The 24,692-nt window shown below is 49.8% G+C and overlaps 1 protein-coding gene across 3 annotated transcripts in view; it reads right to left on the bottom strand.

Annotated features, from left to right (window-relative positions):
- HEG1 (heart development protein with EGF like domains 1) overlaps positions 1–24,692 on the bottom strand; it is a 56,098-nt gene that overhangs the window by 22,683 nt on the left and 8,723 nt on the right. The window contains exons 2-13 of one of the 3 annotated variants that reach the window (XM_040603727.1): positions 13,584–13,859; positions 12,317–12,547; positions 11,647–11,940; positions 10,786–10,983; positions 9,979–10,287; positions 9,256–9,570; positions 7,854–8,183; positions 6,639–6,947; positions 5,652–5,981; positions 4,671–4,970; positions 3,793–4,134; positions 1,423–2,787 (exon numbers count right to left, since the gene is read on the bottom strand). In XM_040603727.1, the coding sequence (XP_040459661.1) occupies positions 1,423–2,787; positions 3,793–4,134; positions 4,671–4,970; positions 5,652–5,981; positions 6,639–6,947; positions 7,854–8,183; positions 9,256–9,570; positions 9,979–10,287; positions 10,786–10,983; positions 11,647–11,940; positions 12,317–12,547; positions 13,584–13,859 (4,599 nt within the window). The remainder of the gene's footprint in view (positions 1–1,422; positions 2,788–3,792; positions 4,135–4,670; positions 4,971–5,651; positions 5,982–6,638; positions 6,948–7,853; positions 8,184–9,255; positions 9,571–9,978; positions 10,288–10,785; positions 10,984–11,646; positions 11,941–12,316; positions 12,548–13,583; positions 13,860–24,692) is intronic. The other 2 variants (XM_040603728.1, XM_040603729.1) reach the window with 2 other exon arrangements.

Genomic DNA, 24,692 nt, shown 5'->3' with positions numbered 1-24,692 from the left:
GCACATGTCACACGTGTGTGCAAGGGCAGACTGTAGGCGGGACTGTGGACTTGTTGTCGACAAGGCACCACAAGGCCAGCAAGGCAGCTCACACACCACCCGTCCCTATTCTGTGGCTGCAGCGAAGCACTGTGGCAGAGGCAGGAAGGATGGGCTTTGCAGGCAAAGCACAAAGTGCCAGAGCCAAACCCACGTGTGCATTTCTGACGGCGCAGACCAGACAGTCCCGAGCCGAGCTCCGCATTGGGACACACCATTTGATGCAATCTCCATGTCTCCACCAGCTTGGCACAGCTGCCTCAGCATCAGTGAGAAGATTTCATGTCTCTGATCCAAGCAGCCAGAAATGAGTGGGCATATTTTAAGACATTGGCTTTCACTTTGCTGTCCTTCAGTTTGAGTTTTGTACAGTGGGGGGGACCCAGGGCAGCTTCTTCTCTCATGGCAGTGAGCACCTACGTACAAAGCACCATGTCCAAGGCAGCAGAAGGATCTTTTGCATTCTGGTAAATGGCAAACCTCAGTATTTAAAGGAAAGAGTAACTTGGCAAAAGTGTGAATCAGTTGGTAAAAAGGATATGTTACCTTATTTTTTCTATTAAAGAAATGCATTACCCTACAGTGATTTTTTTTTTTCAAGAAGCCATAGCTAGAATCAAAGCAAATTAGCCTGAGAAATAACCTTTAAATATTTAATTATTGGATGTAATATATACTGTTGCCAGTATTTCACTGACATTAATGCAATTAGCACTCACAATATCCCACAGTGGCAGAAGGGCCAGGCTCCTGAACTTTAAACACACAGTCAATTCCCATTAACATAAAACTTCAGTCAGTACATTTACTTGAGAAGATAAGGAGCCTGGCAGCAGTAGTAAATGATTGTAACAACACACTCATCGGAACTATGATACATAGCCTACCAGGAGAAGCAACAGGCCCTTGAGTAGGAGATTATTTAGTGGGGAGAAAATGACCATAGGTTGTAATAACAGAAGGTGTTCCGACAGAAACATCAAGTGCTGGCCAACCTTCTTTCCTCATGAATGAGATAGATATCGATCAATATCAGTTGATATTGTCAATCGATCAACAAGCACAAAATGCATCCTACATTTACCTAGAAGGGCAGCTTTATTTTCTTAAAAATCTCAAATTTCAGCTTAAAGTTTCGATCAGAAACGCTCACCAAAACGTTCACCCTCTTCCAGAAGTTCAGCTTGGTTGTTAAACTCTTATCTTAAAAATATCAACATGGAGACCGAGCTCTTATCCTCAAACCCTGCTGACAACAGACCTGTCATACATACATACATACATACATACACAACCCTTTAAAGACCCTAGAAGGGGGAGCCAGGCACTCCTGGCCCCCTCATCCCTGGCCCCACGACTGATGAGTGCCATTAGACATGTTACCTGGTGCTGGAGATGACATCCTCAGCCCAGTCGTGCTGCTTGATGGAGGAATGGTGGTTGGTTTGGTAGCAGCCAAAGTAGTTACAGTGGTCGCAGTGGTCTTGCTGGTTGCAGGGGCTTCAGAAGAACTCGTAACAGGGGTGTTTTCCTCAGTGACTTTATGAGGCCTTGCAGTGGTGGGATCCACAGCTTCTGTGCTTTCACCAGTGGTATACATGTGCTTCGTGGCAGTGGGTGTTTGAGCACTGTGGTCTTTCACAGTGCTAGCATCACCTGAGGTTGGCTGGTGACTGGCCACCGTTGTCAGCACAGGAGGTTTCACCGTGGTCTGTGCCACTGCAGGGACAATGATGCTGTTGTTTGTTGCACTTGGTGAGGAACTAAGGGGTGCCTCCGTTGGTCCAGACCGTGAGGCATCGTTGGCCATGGTGAGCAGTGGCGTTGCTTTCCCGAAGCTGCCCCCCTGGGCAGTGGTGGCTCCCAGTGAGGCAGTCTCCTTTACAGTCACAGGAGTGGACATGGATACAATGCGTCCACCAAGCTGTTCCATGGGCACCGTAGGGAAAGAAGAGCCAGAGGAGGTGAAGGTGGTGCTATTTTGGGGCTGACGCATGACATTGTGTTTGTTGGTCCCTCTGGGTGAGCTCCCAGCCACGGCAGCTGTGGAGGGCACCTGCCTGACCACAGCTGTAGCTACAGAGGTGCTTGCTTGATCACTATCATTGGACTGCGAGATGGATGTTGGTGATGAAAACAGGGGCAATAAAGATGCTAATGAATAAGATGGAGAAAGTGATGAGGAAGTGGGCAAGGAGGATGACAAAGCCTGCAGAGGGGGTGAAGATGCCATCACAGAGGGCGAGAGCGGCTCAGATGATTCTGATGATGTAAACAGATCAGTTGGTGGTGGTGTTGATGACGGCAAGTGATGCAGCAACGACAGTGAGGAAGAGGCTGGAAGTGCCGATGAAGACAGAGATGATGGGCCAGTGGTCAGCAACTCAGAGTCAGTGTTGAAGAGAGTTGTGTTTTGTACGCTGCCTGCAGAAGCAGAAGTCAACAGTTTGGAAGAGTGTACCAGCAATGGCTCTGTAGATGGTTCGATGAAACTGCCATCACTGGATACATTGCCCCCCCTGCCCTGTGCCGCAGAAGATTTTGATGAATCAGAAGGATTGGAAATTTCAGTAAAAAAGGTGGAACTTTCTGAGGACTCAGCAGAGGTGCTGCTATTCGAGATAGATAGGAGGGTCCTTTCTCCTCCTCTGGTATATGTGGTTGAAATGTATGTGCCATCCGTATGAGAAACCGAGGTCCTTTTCTCAGCATCGACACTACTGACTGGCTGATGGCTACTTGAAAAGCCTGGAGTAAAAGGACAAAATGTATTAGAAAGACAAAGTAATATGAAAGTATTTAGATGTCGTATTAAAATCACTTGCTAAATACATGAAACGCTCTGTCTGTGAATTGGCCTGTGCTCTTCTCAAAATCTGGAGCACCATCCAAGCATGGTATCCAATTAGGAGTCTTCTGCGCTCCTTACTAGATTCTAAAATGGTGAACTCGGATAGACACAAGGCTCCCATGAAACATGTAGGTTTCTAAAATACTGTTCTTCCAGTATTGCTTTTCTAACGTGATTGAGCACCTACCATTCCATGATATTTTGTGGCAAGCTAAGCAGGAAAACCCATCTGTTCTTTTTATCACTCATAATTTACAAAACTTATATCCCCTCCCTCTTATACTCCATTCCCAGCTAAAGAACATCTGACTTATTCAGTCAATTTGTTTTTAGACACAGCAAACTTCATGCCTCTGCAGGATGAAATTATTACATTATGTTAATTTGCAGTTTATCATGAACTCATGATTGAAAACTTTGCAGTCAGGAAATCCTAAACAACTAGCACATCAGTCTGCCAAAAATTCAGATCATTCAGCATAAAAGGTGCAGCAAATCTTACATATTATAATACAAATTTCAGATGTACAGCTAAGTTCAGTAACCTTTAAAAGTAAAAACCAGGGTATTGAAAATGTTAATTCTACAATTGACTTAGGTCATTGTGAAACACTCGTGAAAGCATAACCCAAAAGAAACCAGTTGGGATGCAAAAAAATAAAGTGGCCATCAAAACAGGAGAGCATCCCTGTTTGGGTTCATGGGTTCCCTTCTGGAACGATTTTCCAGCTAAGTGGGGTTTGGCTTTGAGTTCTTTGATGAAAACATTCTCCTGAGTGAACCTGCAGGTGGCATTGCATGTACTAATGAACGAGAACTATGTACGCAACACAGGTAATTATACGCAGGACAAAGTGAACTTCCCCGCGCCCCGCAGCGTACACTGGCAGACATGAGCTTACCTGTGAGATCGTTCTGGAAAGAAGAGTCAGTGGGTATCTTGGAAGAATGTGTGAAGAGCGTCTCTGTCGCAAAGCCCGTGAAGCCCACACTGCTGGCAGAGGCATTTGCTGTCCCACTCTGCTCCACGGCCACCAGCTGAGCTGACCCAGGAGAGCTGGCGGTTTCAGCGTAGGAAGTGGAGTGCTCCATGGCACCAGCCAGCGCATCGTCCGACACCGAGTGCAGCATCCTCTCCACACCACCGGCAGACGTGGATGTACCGTATGCAGGACCAGTGACGGGGCTGGACACACTTTCCTTGGCACTCAAGCTGCTTAGGGAGTGGTGGCTGCTGCCCACGGCTGGAATGGGATTGAAAAGCAGGCATCTGATTTTATCATCTCAGAGCAGAGAGCGCTTGTGAGCCCTACAATAGCTCTGTTTGCATATGCATATCAATAACATTGTGCAGATAAACACAGATTAAATACAGCTTAAGTAGATCTCACATATCTATCACCTTAAATATGGATTTAACACACAAAGCCTACTCCAAAGAAACAGGACTGTCCAAATACAGAAGGACAATCAGTACCATTAGAGTCATAATGGCATATTTATGTTATTTATAATTATTGCCCCAACACAGGCAGGTAGTATATGTGTCCTACAGCAAGAAGCTACACATCGCATTCCTGAGAATTTTTGTTAAGCATCAACAGCTGTAGTTACACAACTCCAAGGAGCAGAATCACCACCACTTACAAATTCTCCCCACAACACCCACAACAGCTCTGACACGTGTTGGCAGTCATAGCAGCCCCACGGAAGAGGGGAAGGGAGAGGCAGTGGGGTTTTTTCAAATTCAAATGCCATCGCAGAGTTCAGAAAAACTCACTGGAAGGTTCACCGGTGGCTGAGAAGTAGGTAGAGACCCTGGATGAAATGGTGACCTTGGGCTCTGGGTACCCTGCTCGGCCAGACGAGACATGTCCCTCTCCAGGCCATGCCGTGGAGGACAGGAGGGGGCTGGTGTGGGACTCCTCTGCTATGTCTGGGTGAGACATGGGGCTTTCCGCCGTTGTGCCCCACGTGCCACGGCTAGCTACAGCCTGAGATGTCTCCTTCTTGTGGCTGGAGAGAGTGGTCGAGACATACACGGTCTCAGTAGGAGCACCAGAAACTCTTCTTCCTCTCTCTGGAATTGCAAAGCAGAGATGTACATAGATATATACAAAAATACTTATTTTGTATATTAATAATACCTCTGAGGCCTGTATAGGGACTAAAATCTGAGTATTTCTATCTCCACAGTGGAGGTGGCACTTGGTGACCAGCATCACTTATTTGCTAAGTGGTGTTCCCAGGCAATCTGTACTTTAACATCAGAAAAATAAAACAGACTGGGGAGCACAGCATTTCTGAAGGAGAACAGTGGCAGGGAGGTAGGTCCTGCCCTTGAACGTCCTGCAGAAAATTCCCTTGGGTGAACCAGTGGGTTTCAAACCAGCTCTGGTGTGACTCTGGCAGCAGAGCTGAGGCTGAAGCACAATAACTAGGAGATAATGAAACGCAAAAAGTCTGTTGATCCCCTGCCACATCTCATGCTAGGCTCCCCCAGCTTGAGGGCTGAGGTCAAGGCTCCACGGCAGCCAGAAGAGCTGCCTGGCCATCTAGCACCCAACATGGGAAGCACTGCCCCAAGTGCTGTGAGGCAAGTACCTCACCAGCCACACAGTGCTCAGATGCCCTTCGCCATGCATCTGGTTTACTAAAAAGGCACATCTGGTTTAAAACTAGGAAAGGGAGAGTGGAAGCTCGGACCGGGGGTGAGGGGATGGGATGTCCTCCACACAAACTGGAAAACCACAAGACACACCTGAAGCACTTGGTGAAGGTGAAGGCACTGAAATTCTGGGAGAAAATGCAGGCAGCGGCTTTGTTGGAAGCTCACCAGGTCCAGCACTGCTCTGTGAAGCATTGCTCTGCCTCCCAGGCTCTGCTGCTGATGAGGATGGCAGAAGGACCACGTCCATGGAGCTGGTGTGGGGTGGAGCGGGAGCAGAGCTCCCTGCCATGCTGGACGCTGCATGAGTGTCTGACATGGGTGCTGTGCTCCTCTCCCCACCACTGGTGGTTATCACTGATCTGGGTGTACTGGTGAGAGGATCATCGGGCAGGCGTCCTCCTGTTGCTGAGGCCCCTTCTGCTGAGAAAGGGCAAAGCAAAATGGAGTTATACACCCTAAGCTAGAAAGAGGTGGGCATGCTCTCTTCCACCACCACCCTTAGGCTGATGGCACAGATGTGACATGACGGAAGATCTAAACCCAGAGAAAATGCTAACTGTGAAGACACAACCCTTGCTGGTGCATGACTGTGCTGCTCACAGGAGGACACCCTGAAGAAGGCACTAGAATAAGTCATGAGGGCACTGCTGGGTTTGCTGCCCTGCCACAGTTTCCAGCACCGCGGTCCAGCTGCGGGGCCCACGTGCCCACACTGCCACCACAGCACCGGCAGCGAGCGAGGCAGGGTTGCAGCGGCACCTGACACCCCGACACTCAAAACATAGCACAGCAGGCTTCCATGGCACCAGTAAATATAGCGTTTGCACCCCTGGGTGGTAGTCAGGAATGACCGGTGTGGCCTCCTGCTTGGCCACAGGACTGCTCTTGCGGTAAGGCTGAGTTTTTCTTGTAACTAAATGCAAAAAACCGCTAATGCATTTTTCTCTGGAAGTTGAAATTTCCCTCCACAACGCCCAATGCCATTCTCTAACACCTTCTAGCATGCCCTCACTCCTCCATACAGAGCAGATGTTTGAGATCTACAGGAAGAAGCCCCACAGGACAGTCAGAGCTCACCTGGGGAAGTACTTTCTGAAGCAGTTGGTGAGCTTGTGAGCAAAAGGTCCGTGGATGACATGGTGGCACCTCTGCCAGCACCACCCTGGGCACCCAAAGAGGACGAGGTATGGTCTGGAGAGCTGATGGTTTCTGTACCAGCGGTGGAAACCTCTGTTGTTTGGGCCAGCCTGGTGCTGGCTGACAGAGACCTTAACGTCCTCCCTCCACCCTTGGTGGCTGCTGTGGAAACGGAGGCGCTGTTGGTAGGGAAATAAGTTCTTCTCTCTGTTGACAGGATGCTGAGTGACACATGGCTGCTTCCAGTAGCTAAGACATGATAAAGAAACAATTTACATTTTTACACATGTGAAATTATAAATAAACAAATGAGCTTTCTTCCAGTAACCCCCAGAGGCAGCAAGTAGAAAATAGAGAAAAGATGTCAATCCAGAGAAAATAGGAAATTTTCAAAGACATGAATCCTTCCTATTGAAATCTGTCTTCTAAAAAACATGGTTTGATGCTGAGAAAAGTGCTAATATAAAAAAACTGTTAACTTATAATGTTGTGCACTTGATTTCACCATTATGTGCCCGAGTGCACGCCACGCTGCTAGAACAAACAAGTCCTGTAACAACCCAGAAAAGCCTGGAAATCAGTTCAGACAAGGCACTACACTGGGTGGCATGAAGGCCTTAGAGAAAAAGTTTGAAGAAAGAGGATCAGGGGGATCGCACCACTTCAGCACTGCAGCAGGGTCTGGGACCAAACCGTGGCATAAAAGACCTCAGAGATCACATTCCAAGCTGCCTTAAATTTGTTGAATTCGTTCGATTTCGCGGAAGCAGCATGGTCCAAGGTGTTAGGACAGAGGGCAGGAACTGAAGTCCAGTCCCTGGGGCTGTAGGGACATGATCTAACCCTTGTTTGCTTAGTACTCTTGCCTATAAAATAGAGATAACAACTGGAGATAGTAAAAACAGAATCGTGATTTGGAAGTTAATTATTTTTCTTGGCTTAATGAAACTTCCCACACATGTGCCCTTTCTGTAAAAAACCCAAACCACATTTTTTGGTCAAGCAAGAACTGAAATATTTCAGAGACTAAATCACGCTACATCCTTTCAAACAATACATTCTGCATAACAGAAAAGTCAGGCGAGTGCAAGATACAGTAACAGTCCTCTGTTTGCTTACAGGGAAAAGGGTATTTCACTTCTAACTTGAGCTCACCTGGGGAAGGACCTTCCGAAGGGGAGTGAGAGTGCGTTAGCGATGAGTCTGCCACCCTCTCAGTGAAATCCAGGATTTCTCTGGGCCCACGAACTTCGTAGGTGTCTCTCACAGAAGACACGGATGAAGGCTGGATGGTGCCCAGGGTCCTGTACGTGCCAGTACTGGGTGTAGAGACTTCTGCTGCCCACCAGCTGCTGCCTGTGGCCAACCTCGGGGGCCTCCCGCTGCCAGTGGCCGTGGCTGAGATGAAGACGCTGGTGGGAGAGGAAGCAAGGGGGTTCTTCTCTGTCGCTGAGCTGTTAACTGCTTGGTGGTTGCTTCTGACACCTAAGATACAAAAAATCAGGTTGGAATTATACATGTAAAGCTATACATTTGAGGGATTGTTTGTGTAATGTACATTTTTATACTGTTCATTGAGAAACTGAATAGACCAAGTTCTCAAGCTCTGCAAAGAGGTGAATCCCTTATGTTCAAGCACATGTGCCTTACAAAAGGCCATGAAATCTCAACTTAAACCCACGGTTTTTAACTGCAGGCTGTGCACAAAACCTGACTTACCCATTTCAGCTCTTTCAAGCTGAAATCAGGAGTATACACCTCTAACTTCAAGCCAAATCTGGAGGATGAGCTAAAACAGGCGTGGGTTAGGTTTTCTAGTGGCAAGCCAGAGACTCCAGCTGCCACCTCAGCACCAGGCTGACGGCATGGCCATGGGGCTGAGCCCCTCACCCAGCACCAGCCACACAGGGCTGGACACAGCCTCACCCGTATGATGCTCAGAAACGCCCCAGCCTGGTGCTCACCCCAGCCAGCTTTACCCCAAGTCTAGCAGGCATGCTGCCCCAGGGCTCCCCCAGACCGCACCCCGGCCATGCCAATATTTCACTAGCTCACCAGGAGCAGGAGCTGCGCTACCACTTGCAAAGCAATGGGCTTAACTGTGAATTAATGGTGCATGGGGGGTAGAGCTCACTGGAGACCACTGCAAGGGCACAGGGCAAGTCAGCACTGTTGCGGCTGTGGGGACCCCCAAAATGCTGCCTCTCTTACAGACCAGCCTGCATGGCAGATGCTGCGCCAGGCGACAGCTGCAAATCCCCAGCAAAAGTGTCTCTGGCAGGGAAAAAGTACATGCACATACTTCTAACCAGTGGCTGCTTTTCCCAGCATGGGAGTTTCATTAGCAGCGAGGACATCGATGTTTTGCACTTTTTCACCCAAAACTGCGATCCAGTCCCACCCTTCCCACCAGCCCCGGTGCCAGCCTGATGCAGCCAGTAATAAAAATATCCATGTATCCAATAATGACTGGTGGCCATATCTGAAGAAAAACAGCACGGGGATGCAAAATCTCACCCAGCCCCGAAGCAGCCAACTTCCAGACTAACAGGTTTACCTCTGGACGTACTTTCGGAGGCAGAGAGGGAGCTTGTGAGCAAAGGCTCCCCGGGAGGCAACAGGAGATCGGTGTCTTCCCGTGAGCTGTTAGGATGGTGTGTCCTGGCCCCCAAGGAGGAGAAGGTCCTCCCCAAAGAGCTGGTGGGTTTGGTGCTGGTGACAAAGTCGCTTGCCACACTGGCTGTGTGGCCACTTGTGTGGGACCCTGGTGCCCCTGCTGGCACACTGGGCATGTCAGCATCCTGGGTGTCCAAACGCAGGGTCGCCTCCTCTGCAGCTGGGATGTTCTTGGGTTCATAATTGCTGCTAGAGGCTAGAGAAAGGAGAAAAGAAATGTAAAACTGCATACACATAAATGAAAACAGTCGGGTAGGTTTCATCCCGCTATCAGTAGATGTAGTCAACGTATGTGTGAATATTCAATACGGAAATATTTAATACTAGGAAATCATTAAGACAGGGGAAAAAAAAGGTCTCCATATAGGAACTCCTGAAGTTACTGCTTGCAAAATTCAACTGAAAGTTCAAGGAAAATCTATCCTCCTCTTCCAACAAGAATAATATTTATCCATACTTTCATTTCTGTGAAATGTTTTTAAACGTACAGAATGTGCCAAATACAATATTATTCCTCCTTTCTTTAAAATAAAAAGGATGTATTTTGTTTATAAAGAGTCTTTAAATAATGATCTGAGTTATACAGCTAGCTATCAAAACTCACTCATGGAAGCGCTTTCTGAAGCAGACGGCGAGTCCGTGAGCAGTAGGTCTGTGGTACCTCTGCCACCACCACCTTGGGCACCCAAAGACATCCCAGGGGACCAGGTCTGGTTTGAAGAGTCCATGATTTCAGTACCAGAGGTGGCAATCTCTGCTCCATCAGCCAGCCTGGTGCCGGCTGGCAGAGACCTTAACGTCCTTCCTCCATCCTTGGTGGCTGTTGTGGAAACGGAGGTGCTGGCGGCAGGGAAATCCGAAACTCTTCCCTCTGTGGCTGAGATGTTGGATGGCTCATAGCTGCTTCCAGTGGCTACGGCACAATAAAAAAATCTGGATTTATACATATGAAATTATAAACAGATGGATCCATTTTCTTCCCAGATGCTTACAGCGCACATATGGACATTAAGCATAGGAAGTTTTCAATCTGGACAAAGTGCTCTTTTGGAAAGGTATGAATCCCCTCACCACAGGAAGACCTAGCACAAAACTCAGGGCTCAATGCCAGGGCAGCACAGCTCTGTGAGAGCCAAGGTGGCTCGGCCAGCACGAAATCCCACGGGACGAGGACTGCAGGGACTTGCCTTTACATCCCACCTTTGCTCTAAGACTCGTGGAAACCAGCCCAGGCTCTCTTAGTACTTTTTGTAGCTTGACCATGCATCAAACAGCAAAAGGGGGAAACCTGCCCACGGCCATGTTCCTGTATGAGCCTCCAGCTTGCTACACATCCCAGGGCTTAACAGGACATGGGGGAAAATGCTTAAAGAAGCACAAAATAGGGTAAACCAACAAATCACAGACTAACCGAGCTCCCCTGCGGCAGTGCTTTCCGAAGCTGGGTGAGAAGAGGCAAGCTGGTGCTCCATGGAGGGCCTGGGGAAACGTCCCCATGCTGGGGCCACCGAGGAGGGCTTCAAGGCCAGGGGCTGAGCTGCGGAGCCTGGTGCTGTCCTTCTGACACCAGACCTTGGGTCTTCTGCAGCCCTAATGCTGTGCCCAGCAGCTGTGACAGAGAAGGGATGTGTCAACATGAGAACCCTGGAGATGCGTTGGCTCCCAGGATAAGGACCTGGCAACATGGAGGTTTCCATAAGTTCATGTGCAGTGGGGCAAAGTCTCCGTTTCTGAGAACACCAGAAACTGGCTGCTTGAAAAGCAAATGAGGGGAAGCCATGGAGCCCAGGGATCCTGGGTTTGTTGTCCTGTACAGGTCATTGAGGCACAGACATCTCACCCTGTCTAGCCAAGAGCAAACCCACCCAGCGTGGCCATGAGCGTGGGTTACCAACCCAAGACCCCACCGCAGCACCAGTCGGGGGGGGCACAGCTCAGGTGGGGCTGGGACCCCGCCTTTGTTCTGCAGCTGGCACTGAACCAGGTGAGATATTCTGCAGCTGCAGTTGCCCACCCTGCAGAAAACACAGCGATGAGGCCCAAAGACCTTTTTTTTCTTTTCACATGGAAAATGTTGGGGCTTTTTAGACCAAATTATTTTTCTCATTGCTTTTTCATGTTTTCAGCAGGGAATTTCAGCTAACCATCCAGATAGTAACAAACAGAGAAAAAGCATGTGCAAAACACATCATCTTCTCTGTTTCAAGAAAGAAATAACTACATAAAGGCTTTTTAAAGCTATAAAACAAAACCATAGGCCAGCAAAGCTCACCTCCAAAAGTGCTGTCCATGGCAGGTGATGCTGTGAGCGAAGGGCTGGTGTAGTCCCCCGTGACATCCCTGGGGTGTAGCATGATGTGGTTTGCACCAGGCTGGGTACTGGAAGCCTGGGGGGAGGCCTGGGGCTGTTCTGGAGAGCCAGGGAGAGGGGTGCTGGCGAGGGGCTGCAGCGTCCCCCCGCCGCTCCCCGAGGGGCTGGGTGAAGTGGCTGCAGTGCCTGTGGGAGGGCTGCCAGGCAGCTCTGTGCCCACCCAGCCGCTCACCGGTCGAGAGGGGCCACCAGTGCCTGCAAGGCAATGGGGGAAAGCAAATGAGAGGTCAGAGACAGGCTGAGCTGCCCACCCAACATCCTCCGCTGACACTCTCCATCTGCCCCCACAGCCCACAGTCCCCTGGCCTGTACTCTGTCTACAGCAGCTTTGCGTTCGGGAGCTGCACCGATTCACTGATAATTTTCAAGGCCAGGAGAAGCCTTACAGATCCTTCTCTCCACTCTTATGCACGAAGCAAGCCAGAAAACTGCCCTGAGCACACAGTGGGGATGGAGGGCTGGACCCAGCACACAAAGCTCTGGCAGTGCAGGAGAGCCAGGCTTAACCAATGCCTAATTTCCCCAGGGAACAGCATCCACCTTGTTCCCAGGCTGAACTGGGATGGCTCACCCGGGTGATGGGTCTCCGTGGATGAAGGCAGCAGCACTGTCCTCATTGAGTTGTCAAACCCCGTCACCTCCCAGGCCCCGGGGCGCCTGCCCAGTGTCCTCTCAGGCGAATCAGTGGTGACAGCTGCCAAAACCAGCAGCGTCCCCTTGGCAGCTGCAGGGGTGCTGGGGGAAGCCAGAGCCCTCTTGCCTCTCTCCTGGCTGCCCGCAGCATGGTGCTGGCTTCCAGCAGCTGGAAAGCAATGCAGAGAGAGTCATGTTCCCGCTGGACAAGTTAATTTTTCTCAGCTGGGGTGGCAGCAGAATCACCCGCTGTGGTACCCAGCCCAACCATGCACAATAGGTAGGGTCACAACTGCATCCCCCGGGTTTCCTCTTCTTAACACAGAGCACATGAGGGACTGCTGGGAACAGAGGGTTTCTGTCACAAAAAAAATATGTGTATTTCAAAATTTGTCGTCATTTGTGTGTGGCAAAAGAAATCCAGATTTTTTTTTTAAAAAAGTAAACGTAGAAAGCAGTAAGGACTTATGCCAGGACAGCCAGCAGCTGGCAGCTTGAGCATGCTAGCTCCATACTCTAGTCCCTAAGCAGGAAAAAAACTGAGGAATTAAAAAATCAAAGAAAACCTCTATGCTCCTAACTCAGCAAGACACTTATTTCATCTGGGACTATTAAGAAAAAAAATGAAGTGGGGACAGGGCAATCAGCACAGCCTTGTCCTGCTGCTGTGGGAAACAGGTTTTACTTTAGTGCATGCTTAAAAAATTACATGGGTTTACTCAGGAACACAGTCCCACCAAATGTGGTAAAGCTTATGAACAACCCCAAAGGTAAGCGTTCACCTGCATGATTTCCACGCGAGAACCTCAGCTACGAATCACAATGCAGTTAGTCAGGTATTTTTAGCTCGGGTAGTTATAATCTAGGTTGGGTTCACAATGGGGTTCAGCTCCTCCTGGGAGGATGTGTGGGGATGCCCAGGGGTCTCCGCTCTGTGCACAACCTACAAGCTCCATGGATGGGCAGGACTCTCTGGGGTGCTGCTGAGTGGTGAAAAATGACAATGGCAGCTCCCAAGAAGCATTTTCATTGTAGCATTGGAAAAAAAAAAAACCACAAAAAAAACCCAGCTTTCCTGTGATTTGATTTCTTCCCAAAATCTGAATTTCTAGTCAGTAGGGCAGGAATACTTCTTAACGCACCAGCTGTTCTGGGTCCATGGTCTGGGTAGGGCAAACAGGGGCTCTCACATCCATAAAACTCACCAGGAAGATGGCTGCAGGCAGGCAGGTGGGTGTCTGTCCCAGCAGATGGGCTCTCTGGTGGTCCTGCTCCTGGTGGGGTGACATCCCCATCACTGGAGGGGGGACCAATGTGTCCCACGACCTTGCTTGCTGCCGGCACCACACTGTGTCTTGTAGGCAGCAATGCCCGCTCCCTGCTCCCAGCCAGCACTGTTACCAGCTCCATGCTGTCCGCAAGAGCACCAGAAGTCCTCATCTCTGTGTCTGAACTTCTCACCTGATGGCTGCTTTCAATGACTGAAAGGAAAAACAAGAAAAAAAACTAAAATCCCATCAGCGCTGGACATGCAGGCTCAGCTTGGACACCGAGGCCAAGCTCTGATCTCATTTACACTAGAGAAAATTTTGCATAATCAAAACACAGACATGAAATTTATTTTTGGATTCACACCAGTGAAAATCAGATTGGTCTGCAAGGCCAAATGCCAAAACCCACCTTTGTGCACAAGGTTAATTCAATTCAGCACCCCCGTGGTTTTTCGGATTGGTTTGTGTGTGTGTGTGTGTTAGGAGAAAAAAAAATCTTTACAGGAGCAAAAAGAGTCTTAAACAAGTAAGCAATGGAGATACATGCAGAGTGGAGTCCATAGGAGGACAGTGTAGGTCTGCAGAGCTGATGGCCAGCTGGAGCCCAGCACAGCCCATATGCCCCAACCCGAGGCCATGGTGATGGCGGGAGGGACTCACAGCTCTCCCCCTCTCTCTGCTCAGGCCGTGCTGGCTGGATGCCTGACCTTGTATCCCATCGCCTCCAGAGAGCTAGCACGAAGTTGGCCAAGAACCACCAGGCAAACAGGAGGGCTGGCATAAGCCGTCCAGCCACCACGAGGCACCAGGAAGAAGGCATCAATGTATGGTGTGGATTACACTGGCCCTCCAGGTGCTGAAGCACCCCAAGGTGATGGACATTTTGGTGTATCTGACATCAATGTCTACCAGAACATAAGAAACAAGATGAAGTCTGTGCATCATCAGGTCCATTTTCTGTAAGTGAACATGGCCAGAGCCCCTGCTCCATCCTGAAGTGCTTGAGTCTGTTCTCTTGCTCCTGCTGGAAGGCTTGCTCCAAACTCCCACCTCTCCTATCATCCAGAATAATTTTCTCATTTCATTAGAAAATGAATAAATGCATTTATAGAATAAATATTCATTCCCAAGTCAGCATTACCCTTTAGCTTAACTAGCTCTTCCCCTCCCTCTACTTACTCCCCACTGTGCTGATGTGTCACGGCAGTGATCACATCCCTTCTTTGCACAAGTTTCTTCTGCATTTCTACCATCTGCTGTATCTCATGGACCAAAAAATTACTTCTCCCAGGGACATCAATAGGCATTACATGCTTTACAGGATCTCCAAAAGCGCACAGATGGCCGTGTGCATCTCTAGAATATCAACATGTTCCCAAACTGGGCCCTAAGCAAGGACTGAAGTAGCCAACTTCTCAGCTCAATCATTAACACAGACCACCAGCAGCAGCAGCAGGACCCGGTGCGGTAGCTGTAGCTTCAGCCTTGGGTCTGCCATCCAGTCTGATGCCGCCTGGAGCAGAGCATCTAGTGGCAGCTGCCATGAGCAGTTCCAGTGAGATTTGCTAGAGGAATTGGGGCTCCAGCCCCCAGTGCCAGCCAGGGCTGCACCAGGACTTCCCTGCACGTCGATCACACGACAATCAGAAGCATCTGTCCCTGCCATGTACGTTCCAGCTCTGAGGCCTGGCCAGCACTGCAGCCTCGGATGCTCGTCAGAGCCCACAACAAGTCAAAGCAAGTTCAAATAATGGTTGTGTCACCTGAATTAGCAAGACCCCCGCTTTGCCTATCTTCCTTGTAACCAAAACACAATCTCTGGGCTGGAATAGCCCAGCGCACACTCCACTGTCTGAGTGGGCAAAATGGGAGGCTGGCAAGGGAAATTGGAAAGAAAGTGAGCAAAGTCACATATTTTTGGGAGGGGAACTCCCCCCACTTTGCAGCTCAGAGATCCATCAGGCTATGGAACATGTCCTGCCTGTTACACATATGGCATCTCAAACAGGGCCGCAGATGATACACCAGCAGCAGCTGAAGGCATCACTCAATCTCTGTCCAAAAGGTCTGATGTTGAGGGTTAAGCCTTGCGTGTCTGTCCTTCCCCTCCAAGCACTTTCTGTAAGAAAGCCTAGCCTCGGCAAAACACCCACGGGCACCTACCCCTCCTCACCTCGCCTGTCTCCTTTGGGGTGGCCATACCTGCCACACCAAAGGTGGCAATTTGGGGAGTGGTCTCTTCTATCCATCTGCAATAGTTTCAGTGGGAACTCACCGAGAAAAAAAAGAGATGTGTAGGTAAGACAGTCCACATTTCATCCTGGGAGTCTGAGCACCAAAAGGCCCAAGGAGACAAGAGCTGCAGTGGAGCAGGACCCCTCAGATGCCTTTACCGGCAGCTGTGATGCCCACCATGCCGAGCACAGCAGGCAGCCGCTGCCATCCGGAGCCTGCTGTGAGCCACTCCTGTCCCATCTAACGAGCTGTTTGTTGTCGCCATGTGGACAAGGGGATGCAAAGTCGCAGGGGACACTTGGCAAGCCAATACCCAGCCTGTAATTGTAGCCCACAAGTCCATTTATAGCAGCCCTGATGCTGAAAGATTTGGGTGTGTTGGAGATTTCTCCCCATTCCCCTCTCACTAAAAGCTTTCAGCTGTGCAACCAACCCGTGCTTACTGTGCCTCAGCAGCCAGCTTTTCTGCACAAGAAAAAGGCAAAGCAGCAGATGCTTAAAGAAACCCTTAGGGGACGAGTATAGACAGAGGGAAATATGCTTTCTCAGGTTGCCAAGTCATTTGTTAACAAGGGCTCTGGCCAGGCATGCTAAAACACATCATGGGGCACTGCAGCAGGCATTTAATTGCCACTTCTTAAAAATAACCCTGGAAATGCCAGCAAGCAGTGCCTTCAGCTATAGCCCTTGATTGAATGCAACTGGTTTGAAAGTAAAATGCTGCTGGTTGCTTGTCTGGTCATTGTTTGCCCTGCAAATCCACCTCGGAGTTCTCTTTATCCTCTTTTGGCTCTGCAGAGCTGCTGGGAATAAACCGAAGCAAAACCCTTCCCCTTACCATGGGCACTAGCAAACCTGACTTTGAGTGCAGTCAGGGAGTAGACGGGCTGAATAAGAAGGTACTATTTACACAGGCTTTTTAGAATCATCAGGCATTTTTATCTCTGCCCTGCAAGGTATGCCAGGTCCTGCTGCAGGAAGGAAAACTTCACGCCAGCATGGGCTCAGCTCTGCCATTTGGTGGGTGCAGAGCATGAGCTGTGCTGGAAAATTCAACCCACAGCATGCAGTAAGGAAACTCAAAAAAATCAGTCTCTTCAACAAAACAGACAAGAAATCTCAGCTCATCACACAGCCATCAAGCCTTCCAGAAGTGCCAGATCACTGTAATCTCCTCTTTGACATCCCTGCAGAAATTAGCCTTCAAAGATGACCCTCCTCTGCTGGAGTGAACAGAGCAGATGAAAACTTCTTCCAAAAAAACCATCTGGCCTCCCCTGATGCATTAAAGGCTTAAAGCAGAGCAGCCCTTTAGCTCAGGTACTGATTTGTCACTAACAATTTTGTCACGTCCTAAGCTGCCAGCTGCTTTCCACGGTTTAACTCCACACGACCACAGCTGTCGAGAAATATTTGACTTCCAGCACAAAACCCTCCTGCCACCCGCCGGACTGGTGTTTTCCTTCCCAGTTAAAACTAGCAGTGATGCTCACCAGACAGGTCGAGGCTCGGAGTTACTTTTTCTTCACAAGCATAACAAGTCCGTGGCTTGCTGGGAGCTGAGTTATAATGCAGCCAGGACAAACAGATCAAGTTCCAGCCAATTTCTCAAGGCTTTGGGTTTGCCCCTGGCAGCGCAGCTGGATGTCTACCTTGTCAGACTCCTGAAAAATCCCTTGTGGACCAGTGATTTTCTGTCTCCATCCCAGGGCGCAGCACAGGCACTTCCCTGTCCAGGAGGTGCCTGCTGCTGGGGCAATGTCACGGCAATGCTCAAGGCTCAACCATGGGACAGCACAACACCAAAAAGCACAATGCTGCAAGTGGCTGTGATCGCTCACAGACATTTTAGGGCAGGTAGTGAGGAAGGATGTATCCTGCTAACGCCAGGGGAGCAGGATCCCCGCAGACAGCATTTGGCAGGAGCATCACAACCAACCAGGGCACACCACAAGCTATACCAGCCCCGCTGCTTTCCTGCAGAAGGGATTTATCTCCTCAAAGGCCACAAAAAGACTCACTTGACCAAGGAACACAAATGTAATGTGTGTCTGCACACAAAGAAAGCCAAGAGCAGTTGCCTGGCTGCCCAGAGCAGCCCTTCACCCCAGAGCAGCGACTCCTCAGGAGGTCAGCGATTCCCAGGGGACCGTTCCTGGTACGGCCGCCCATGCAGTGGCTGTTTTGCCAGGGCTACGGCCACCGTGGGAGCATCCCATGGTGAGCAGAGCTCGTGGAAAGCTAAAGCAGGCTCCTCCCGAGGACAGAGAGCTATAATTATAAAGTCCACATCTGTTAACATTGCATAATCTTAACATCATCCGAGGCTCATGGAGGGAAAAAAAAACCCACCTCATCTCAACTTAGAAAACTCCATGCCGGCTGTAGGAAAAGCTTAGAAAGAAAGGCAGACGGCAAGGGAGAAGAGGCAGGGAGCAAAGCCGGGGCTGCTGGCCCCGCAGCGGGTGGCACGGGTGGCTGCCGCTCCCCGCCGGGGTCGAGGCCGGGTCTGTGCTGTGTTTTGAACGGCTGCTGCGGATGTCGGGATCATGGGTGGAGGCCAGTTAGGAGCCAAGTGAGTTTGTGTGAACAAAAGCTACAGCCCTAAATCTGGACCGTCCAGGGCTCTCTGGGATTTTCAATTTCCTTCCTTGTTCTTGCCCTGAAAGAAGCCGTTTGAGGAGGGAGGGGGGAACGGGGGGGCTGAAATGGAGCTTAGAAAAAAAATATTCATACTTGAGACGGGTCAGTTGAGCGTAAACACGCTGATAATATTGCTCAGGGAAGGTCCCTCGTGTGCACTAAGCACTGGAAGAATGTGAGAGGTTTTTAACCACATGCAGTCAACCCTTTTCTGCTAATTCTTTCAATATTAATAAAAGGAATTATTCAGGCTGGATGAAGAAAGGTGGCGAGAGAGGGTGGATGGGGAAAAGAAGCAGTGCGGGAGCCCTGCTAGCACTTTTGACCCTACTGCAGGGCTTGGTTTGGCTGGGGTACCCTATAGACACATCCCCTGGTAGCGCCTTGCTTTGGTCCTCATGCTCCTCGTCCTCTCCCCACCAGCTGCCAGGTAGAACAGGACAGCAACTCACAGGACTTTAAATCATTTTAAACCTCATACAAAGGATTTATGCAGCCACCAACAGTGACTAGAGCTTTAATAAGTCAGCTCGAGAAAGGTGATGGGGGCTTAATGCCAGCAGCAGACCCTGCAAGCTCAGAGTGCCAGGGTCCAGGTGGTTAACACCTTCCTGGCTGCTATGGGTAATGTGTGCCCACAGGGCTGGGGACATCAGCATCGCTCCCAGCCCCTCCTATGCCAGGCCATGGCACTTTGCTGGCACTGCGCTTTATGAGACAAAACTATGCTACACTTCCACACCACCTCCCCTCTGGGACCTGTAAAACTGCAGAGGATGCTAAAGGTCATTTTTGGTTCCTACCATTTTTTTCATGATCCCAGACCCTGATGCTCAGAGATGCAATAAGCAAAAAAAAGGATCCAACTATTGCTCTTAAGAGCAGTACTCTAAAGCAGAGAAACAGGTACTCCAAAATAAAGACCACACAAAAACCTGTGGTCCTTTCCAAAAGTGTGGGATGCATGCATACAGCTTGCCTGCAACCAGGGATAAAACCCTGTGCAGGGACAGGATATTGTCCTGCTTATCCAGTGGTTTCCATTCTCTTACTTTTTGGTGTCCTAACATTTCCGCGGGGAGGTGCAGGCCCCCAGATTACCAGCGCAAGCCTACGAAGCCCTGAGCTTCTTACTCATCTTTCTTGGACAGTTTGGGTTCAGTCCACAGATCCCTGGCACTACACAGACCCACACTCCCTGAAAACCACCAGCCCAGGGCTCAGAGCAGCACCTTAATCCTCTTTTCACGAGCTTTTGTTTTTAAATAGCTTTTGGCAACTCAATTGAAAAAGAAGTCCTGTTTTATTGTCAAGTCTTCGGAAAACACGTTCAAATGCAAGTCCACTTCCAACAGGGATAAGCTGTCTCATGACTACCCATACGCCTAAAAAAGCCCCATAACCATGCCAAGGCTCCAGTAAAATCCCAACCCAGTCATCCAGCCATCCAGCGAAGAGGGGACCAAGGCTGCGGCCACGGAGAGCTCCCACAGGGTCCCACCAAGACCCATGTCCCTGCTGCCTTCCCTGAGCAGAAAGCCTGAATCAGCCGTATTTGCCTGCATGCTGGCTCGTTTGTGTTCTACCTCAGAAGTGTCCCAGGTGTTAATGTGGGAAAAGCCCCTGCAGCCCCAGGGGGTGCGGAGGCAGCTCTGCCCCAGCACCAGCTGATGGGGCCCGGGTGCACTTACCAAAGGGATTTCTTTCTCACCATTTTCAGTACACATTAATAAAAATAAGCCAAAAGAAACCTCCTGAACGGCACAGCTCTCTAAGCACTCTCTTCCCCCTCTCCTGCTGCTCTGTGATGCTGAAATGTCTCCAAGCACCCTGCCTGCACCATGGATCCTGAACACTAAATCCCAGCGCCACCGCATGCACTTCAAAAACCCTGCAGGCTTTTCTCTAACGTTCTGCAGAATCGTTACAGAAAATATCACCCATGCAGCACTTCTCCTTCCTCCTTCCAGGGTTTTTAAAGTCACCTGGAAGCTTTGCTCAATGGGAAGGCAGCAGTACCCTCACCTGCACTGGCAGCCAGAGCAAAAGCCATGCAGCGACCCAGCCCGGTGTCATTTTAACTTCTGCTCCCATGCGAGGGCAGTGCTGCTGGAGACTGTCAGACGGCTTGGGGAGGAAGTCTCCTGGCAGGGCTCCACCAAAGTGGAGTTGCTAGGTCACTGGAACAATAAAAAGGCAAGAAAAAACATCCTGGCTGCAAAAAAGAAAGGAGCGGGGGGGAAGGAAAAAAGCCGTGGCAGTGAGTACAGTGCTGGTTAAGTGGAAAGAACCAGGGTCGGAGAGCGCAGAACGATGATGCTGCTGGCTTTTGTAAGCACGCGACTTAATTTCTAGTGTGAACCTTTCTCCAGAGCTCTCACACAAATAATTCCAGGAACACAGAATCTGACTGCAAGGTAGGCAACTGGTAAAAATCTCACATGGGGCAGTATTTCCAGGGAAGCTAGCCCACTGCTGTTAGAGAGATATTAATTACCCTTTTCATGTTAACCAGGGCATCACAATCCATCATACGACTTTCTCATCCCATCACACGCCCCCAGCACCTGCCCGTGTTCATTTAAAACTGGTAATGTAAGAAAACTGCCTCCAAGCAGGGCTACACTTTGGCAGTCGGGGGGTGAGCAGCCTCACGAGGTGCAGAGTGCTGTGCAGCCCTGGGGCTCAGGCTCCTCTGCAAGGAAAGGTGCTGGCAGCTTAGAAGCTGCAGGATGAAATTTTGCTTTCTGAAAAGTTTAATGTCAAGGCCAGAATGGAGCATTAGCTCATTCTGTCTGACCTCATGTATAACCAATGTCATTCCATGTAGCTTATTTACTCCCTGTGTAAGTTCAGTGACTTGTACTTGACTTAAATGGATCTTGCAGGGAAAAATACCCCAAAATACTGGTATTAGTGATTATTCAGGATTGTGCTTAAAACTGTGAGAACTATGGGCTGAAGCACAGATTTTTCTCCACAAAACCTCAACACACATCAAAAAGTGATGCCTGGCAGTGTGAAGCATATGTGCAGCAGGAGCCGGCTGCCCCAGGAGTGGAGGACTTTGGCCCTTTGCAGACCCAGGAGAAAACAAGGCAGTATTTTCATGTCGGACCCTGGGAACAAAATGACAGGTCCCTGCTCCAAAGTGTTCTGAGCCCAGGACCTGCTTCCCACAGCCAGGAGAGGATAATAAATACCAGGAAGACAGAGTAGGGAGTAGGAAAAGGGGTGCTGCCATGCTGAGAGGCTATGCCAGGAGCAGCCAGGGCTGCCACGTGTCCCTGGGGGCCAAGCGATGCTGCCCATTGCCGCAGGGTGGGCTTTGGTCCAGGTGCCTTGACCAGAGCCTCACTCCAGCAATGCACTTAAGAAGAGCTCCCTAGGGAACTACTCTCCGTGCTTAACACTAAGCACGTGCCAAAGAGCTTTGCTGGCTGATGGCCACACCAGGAATGATGACCAACCTGGGAACTGAGCAACTTCTCAAGGACGTGGTGAGGATGAGAAGGATGAAGGGCCCTCTTGGATGCAGGAGGATCACAAGGCCACCAAGAGGTGGATGCAGATTGGCGACACACAGATACAAGGCTTGCTGGATTCTACCCTCCATGTAGACTAGAAAAATCCAACCTCACCCCAGGGGAAAGCTAACGGCAGCCCAAGCCTTACAACCTGCTCTTGCCTCCCAGCTGAAGGTGGGATGCAGGGCACGGTGCCATGCCAGTGGGAACCATGGATGCTCTCATGGCTCCTACTCTTCCAGCAAAGGACAGTGAGCCTTGAGAGAGCACAGAGAAAAATGCAAACAGGCAAAAACTAAAGCAGCTTAAGAGAAATCCCCAGAAGAGAGAAGGGCCCCCACCTCCCTTCCCCCATCTGCTGCGAAAGGATGATGATCTAAATCGCATTTCCTAGATGACACCGCACCGATCTGCCGCCAGAAGCAGCGGTGGCTGCTCTCAGGATGGTGCCCAGCCTCCTTCTTCCAGGGCACAGCCAGGTCCTTCACCATTGGCACCCGCCACCCCGTCACCACTGCCACCATGGAGGAACAGCCTGCCCTGGGGCGGCTGGAGCTGGCATCCCTCCTGCTGCCCCATGCCACACTCCCACAGCCTCTGCAGTCACATGTTTCCTTTCTGAGAACCACAGGGAGGGGATTTACCATTTCCAGTGCCTTTCTGCACGTTTCAGGGAGGCTGAGAACAAGGTGACGTCTTTTCAGCTGTGTGTGGGTCCCTGCTCTGCAGCAGGCAGCCTGCGGCCAAGCCCTGCAGCCAGCAGTGGAAGTGGCCGATGCAGAAGGGCAGGACTAGGCTGTCACCCTCCGAGCTGTCACTGAGGACACAGTCAGTGTCAGGTCACAGCCTCCCTTGATGCGCACCGGCACAGTGTGCCAAGCAAGGCAGCGCAGAGGATCAAGAGGCCAGAAATCTGTGCCCAAACCCCATCTGCCCACACACTGACCCATATTACCCAGCACAGAGCCACCTCACACAAACTGCCTTGGCACGTTCTTGCCATGAAGTGACCATCAACTTTGGTCTTAATCCAGCACGTGATGTTGCTTACCCAGCACCGTATGATCCAGGGGCACCACCAATTTGCAGGGCAGGATTACAAGGATCTCTGTCTGCAGGGTACAGACTGTTCTCAGAGGCCATGAAATTGCCGGTACTCACATTTCCCAGGTCAGAAGCCTCCCGGTCCTCATTTGGCTTTCTTCATGCATCATATTTGCTGCATGCCCCTCAGAAAAGACCATCTTCATGATTATTCTGCACTCTCTGATCAAGTTTCCCTCCTAAAAAGCATCCTTTCAAAGTGCTTTTATCTGCAGGGTTGGCTGCCAGTCTAAAACTGCAGCCCCATTCTGTATTTGCTGATAATGTCCTAAAAAGAATTAACATTTAGATGTTAGTCCTGTAACTGAATCTGAATCAAACAATGATGACTGTTCAAATGCCTAAAGCTACTCAGGGGTATTTTCCTTTAAGCTCTTCCAAGCTTGTACCAGGAGTAAGGAGCTTTCTAAAGATGCTTTTGTGAGCACCAGCTACTGAAACCCTTCTCCTTGTCCCTCCAGACACAGATAGAATTATGCCCAGCTCCGGCACAAAGATAAAGGCTGAATTACAAAAGCAGTATTATGCTCCACAATCAGGGTCCTTGATTCCAATTGACAAGGAAAGCAAATCATGCGCAGTTGGTTTGCTGATGTTTCCATCCCTGGAAATTCATTCCTACCAAAGAGATAGAAATCATTTCAATACAAAGGGTTACCTTTTGTGTTACTTCCCCAGATTGCTAAATCACCTTAACTTGTCAGTTCGTGATCTTACAAGTTATGCAGGGTCACACCTGGCCACCACTTGTATGGGATATCTTTCTTTGCAGAAGGTTTAACTACCAGCTGCTACAGTTTCCTCGGTAAGAAAGTGTTTTCTTACCTATAACAGCACGGATGTAGCAGGAGAGCTATTCAGAGATGCTGTGAAACCCTTCTCTGGAGTAAATTTTTTAAAACATATTAGATAAACATCTGCTGGTGATCCTGCAAGGGAAGAAGCCTTGACATCCCTGGCGAGATGTCTTGAGATCCCTTTCAGGCCTGCCTTGTGCTTTTACAGAGCACTCAAAACCAAAACCAAATGAAAAACCCCTCAAATATCCCCGCTCCAACCTCCACCCCTCCAACTTATACATACTGCAAAGAGTGCTGTCCTCCCCCTGAAACAGATCCTGCCACCCTGGGTGGGCAGCAGTACCCTCCAGCTAGGCTACCACAGAAGGTATCTTTCCAATAATACACTGAAGCCAAAACTTCAGTTTGGTGTGATTCATCCCCGCTTCAGCGAAGTTCAACAGAGCATGATGTTTCACGCCGGTCCTCAGGGCTCAAGAGATTTTTCCACAAAAGGAAGGGTGTTAACGCCTGTGTCCTAACAAGCGGTGACGTGGATAATTGTGCTCTGTAGATCCAAATTCCTCTTGTCACTCCAGATGCAGAAATGCCTTTTAGCATGCTCTTCAAGGAAAAAAGGGCACGCCTTTGCTACTGGTAACCCCAAGAAGCCTGCCCATCAGTCCAAAACTCCTGCACGGGGTTTCTTCCATGGTCTGGAGATCCCTGAGGGAATCTGAGGGTGGGTTCTGGTA

Source organism: Falco naumanni, chromosome 8, assembly GCF_017639655.2.
Source record: "Falco naumanni isolate bFalNau1 chromosome 8, bFalNau1.pat, whole genome shotgun sequence".
NCBI lineage: Eukaryota > Metazoa > Chordata > Aves > Falconiformes > Falconidae > Falco > Falco naumanni.
The sequence above is the reverse complement of the archived record's forward strand: the minus strand, read 5'-3'. Positions and strand labels throughout refer to the sequence as shown.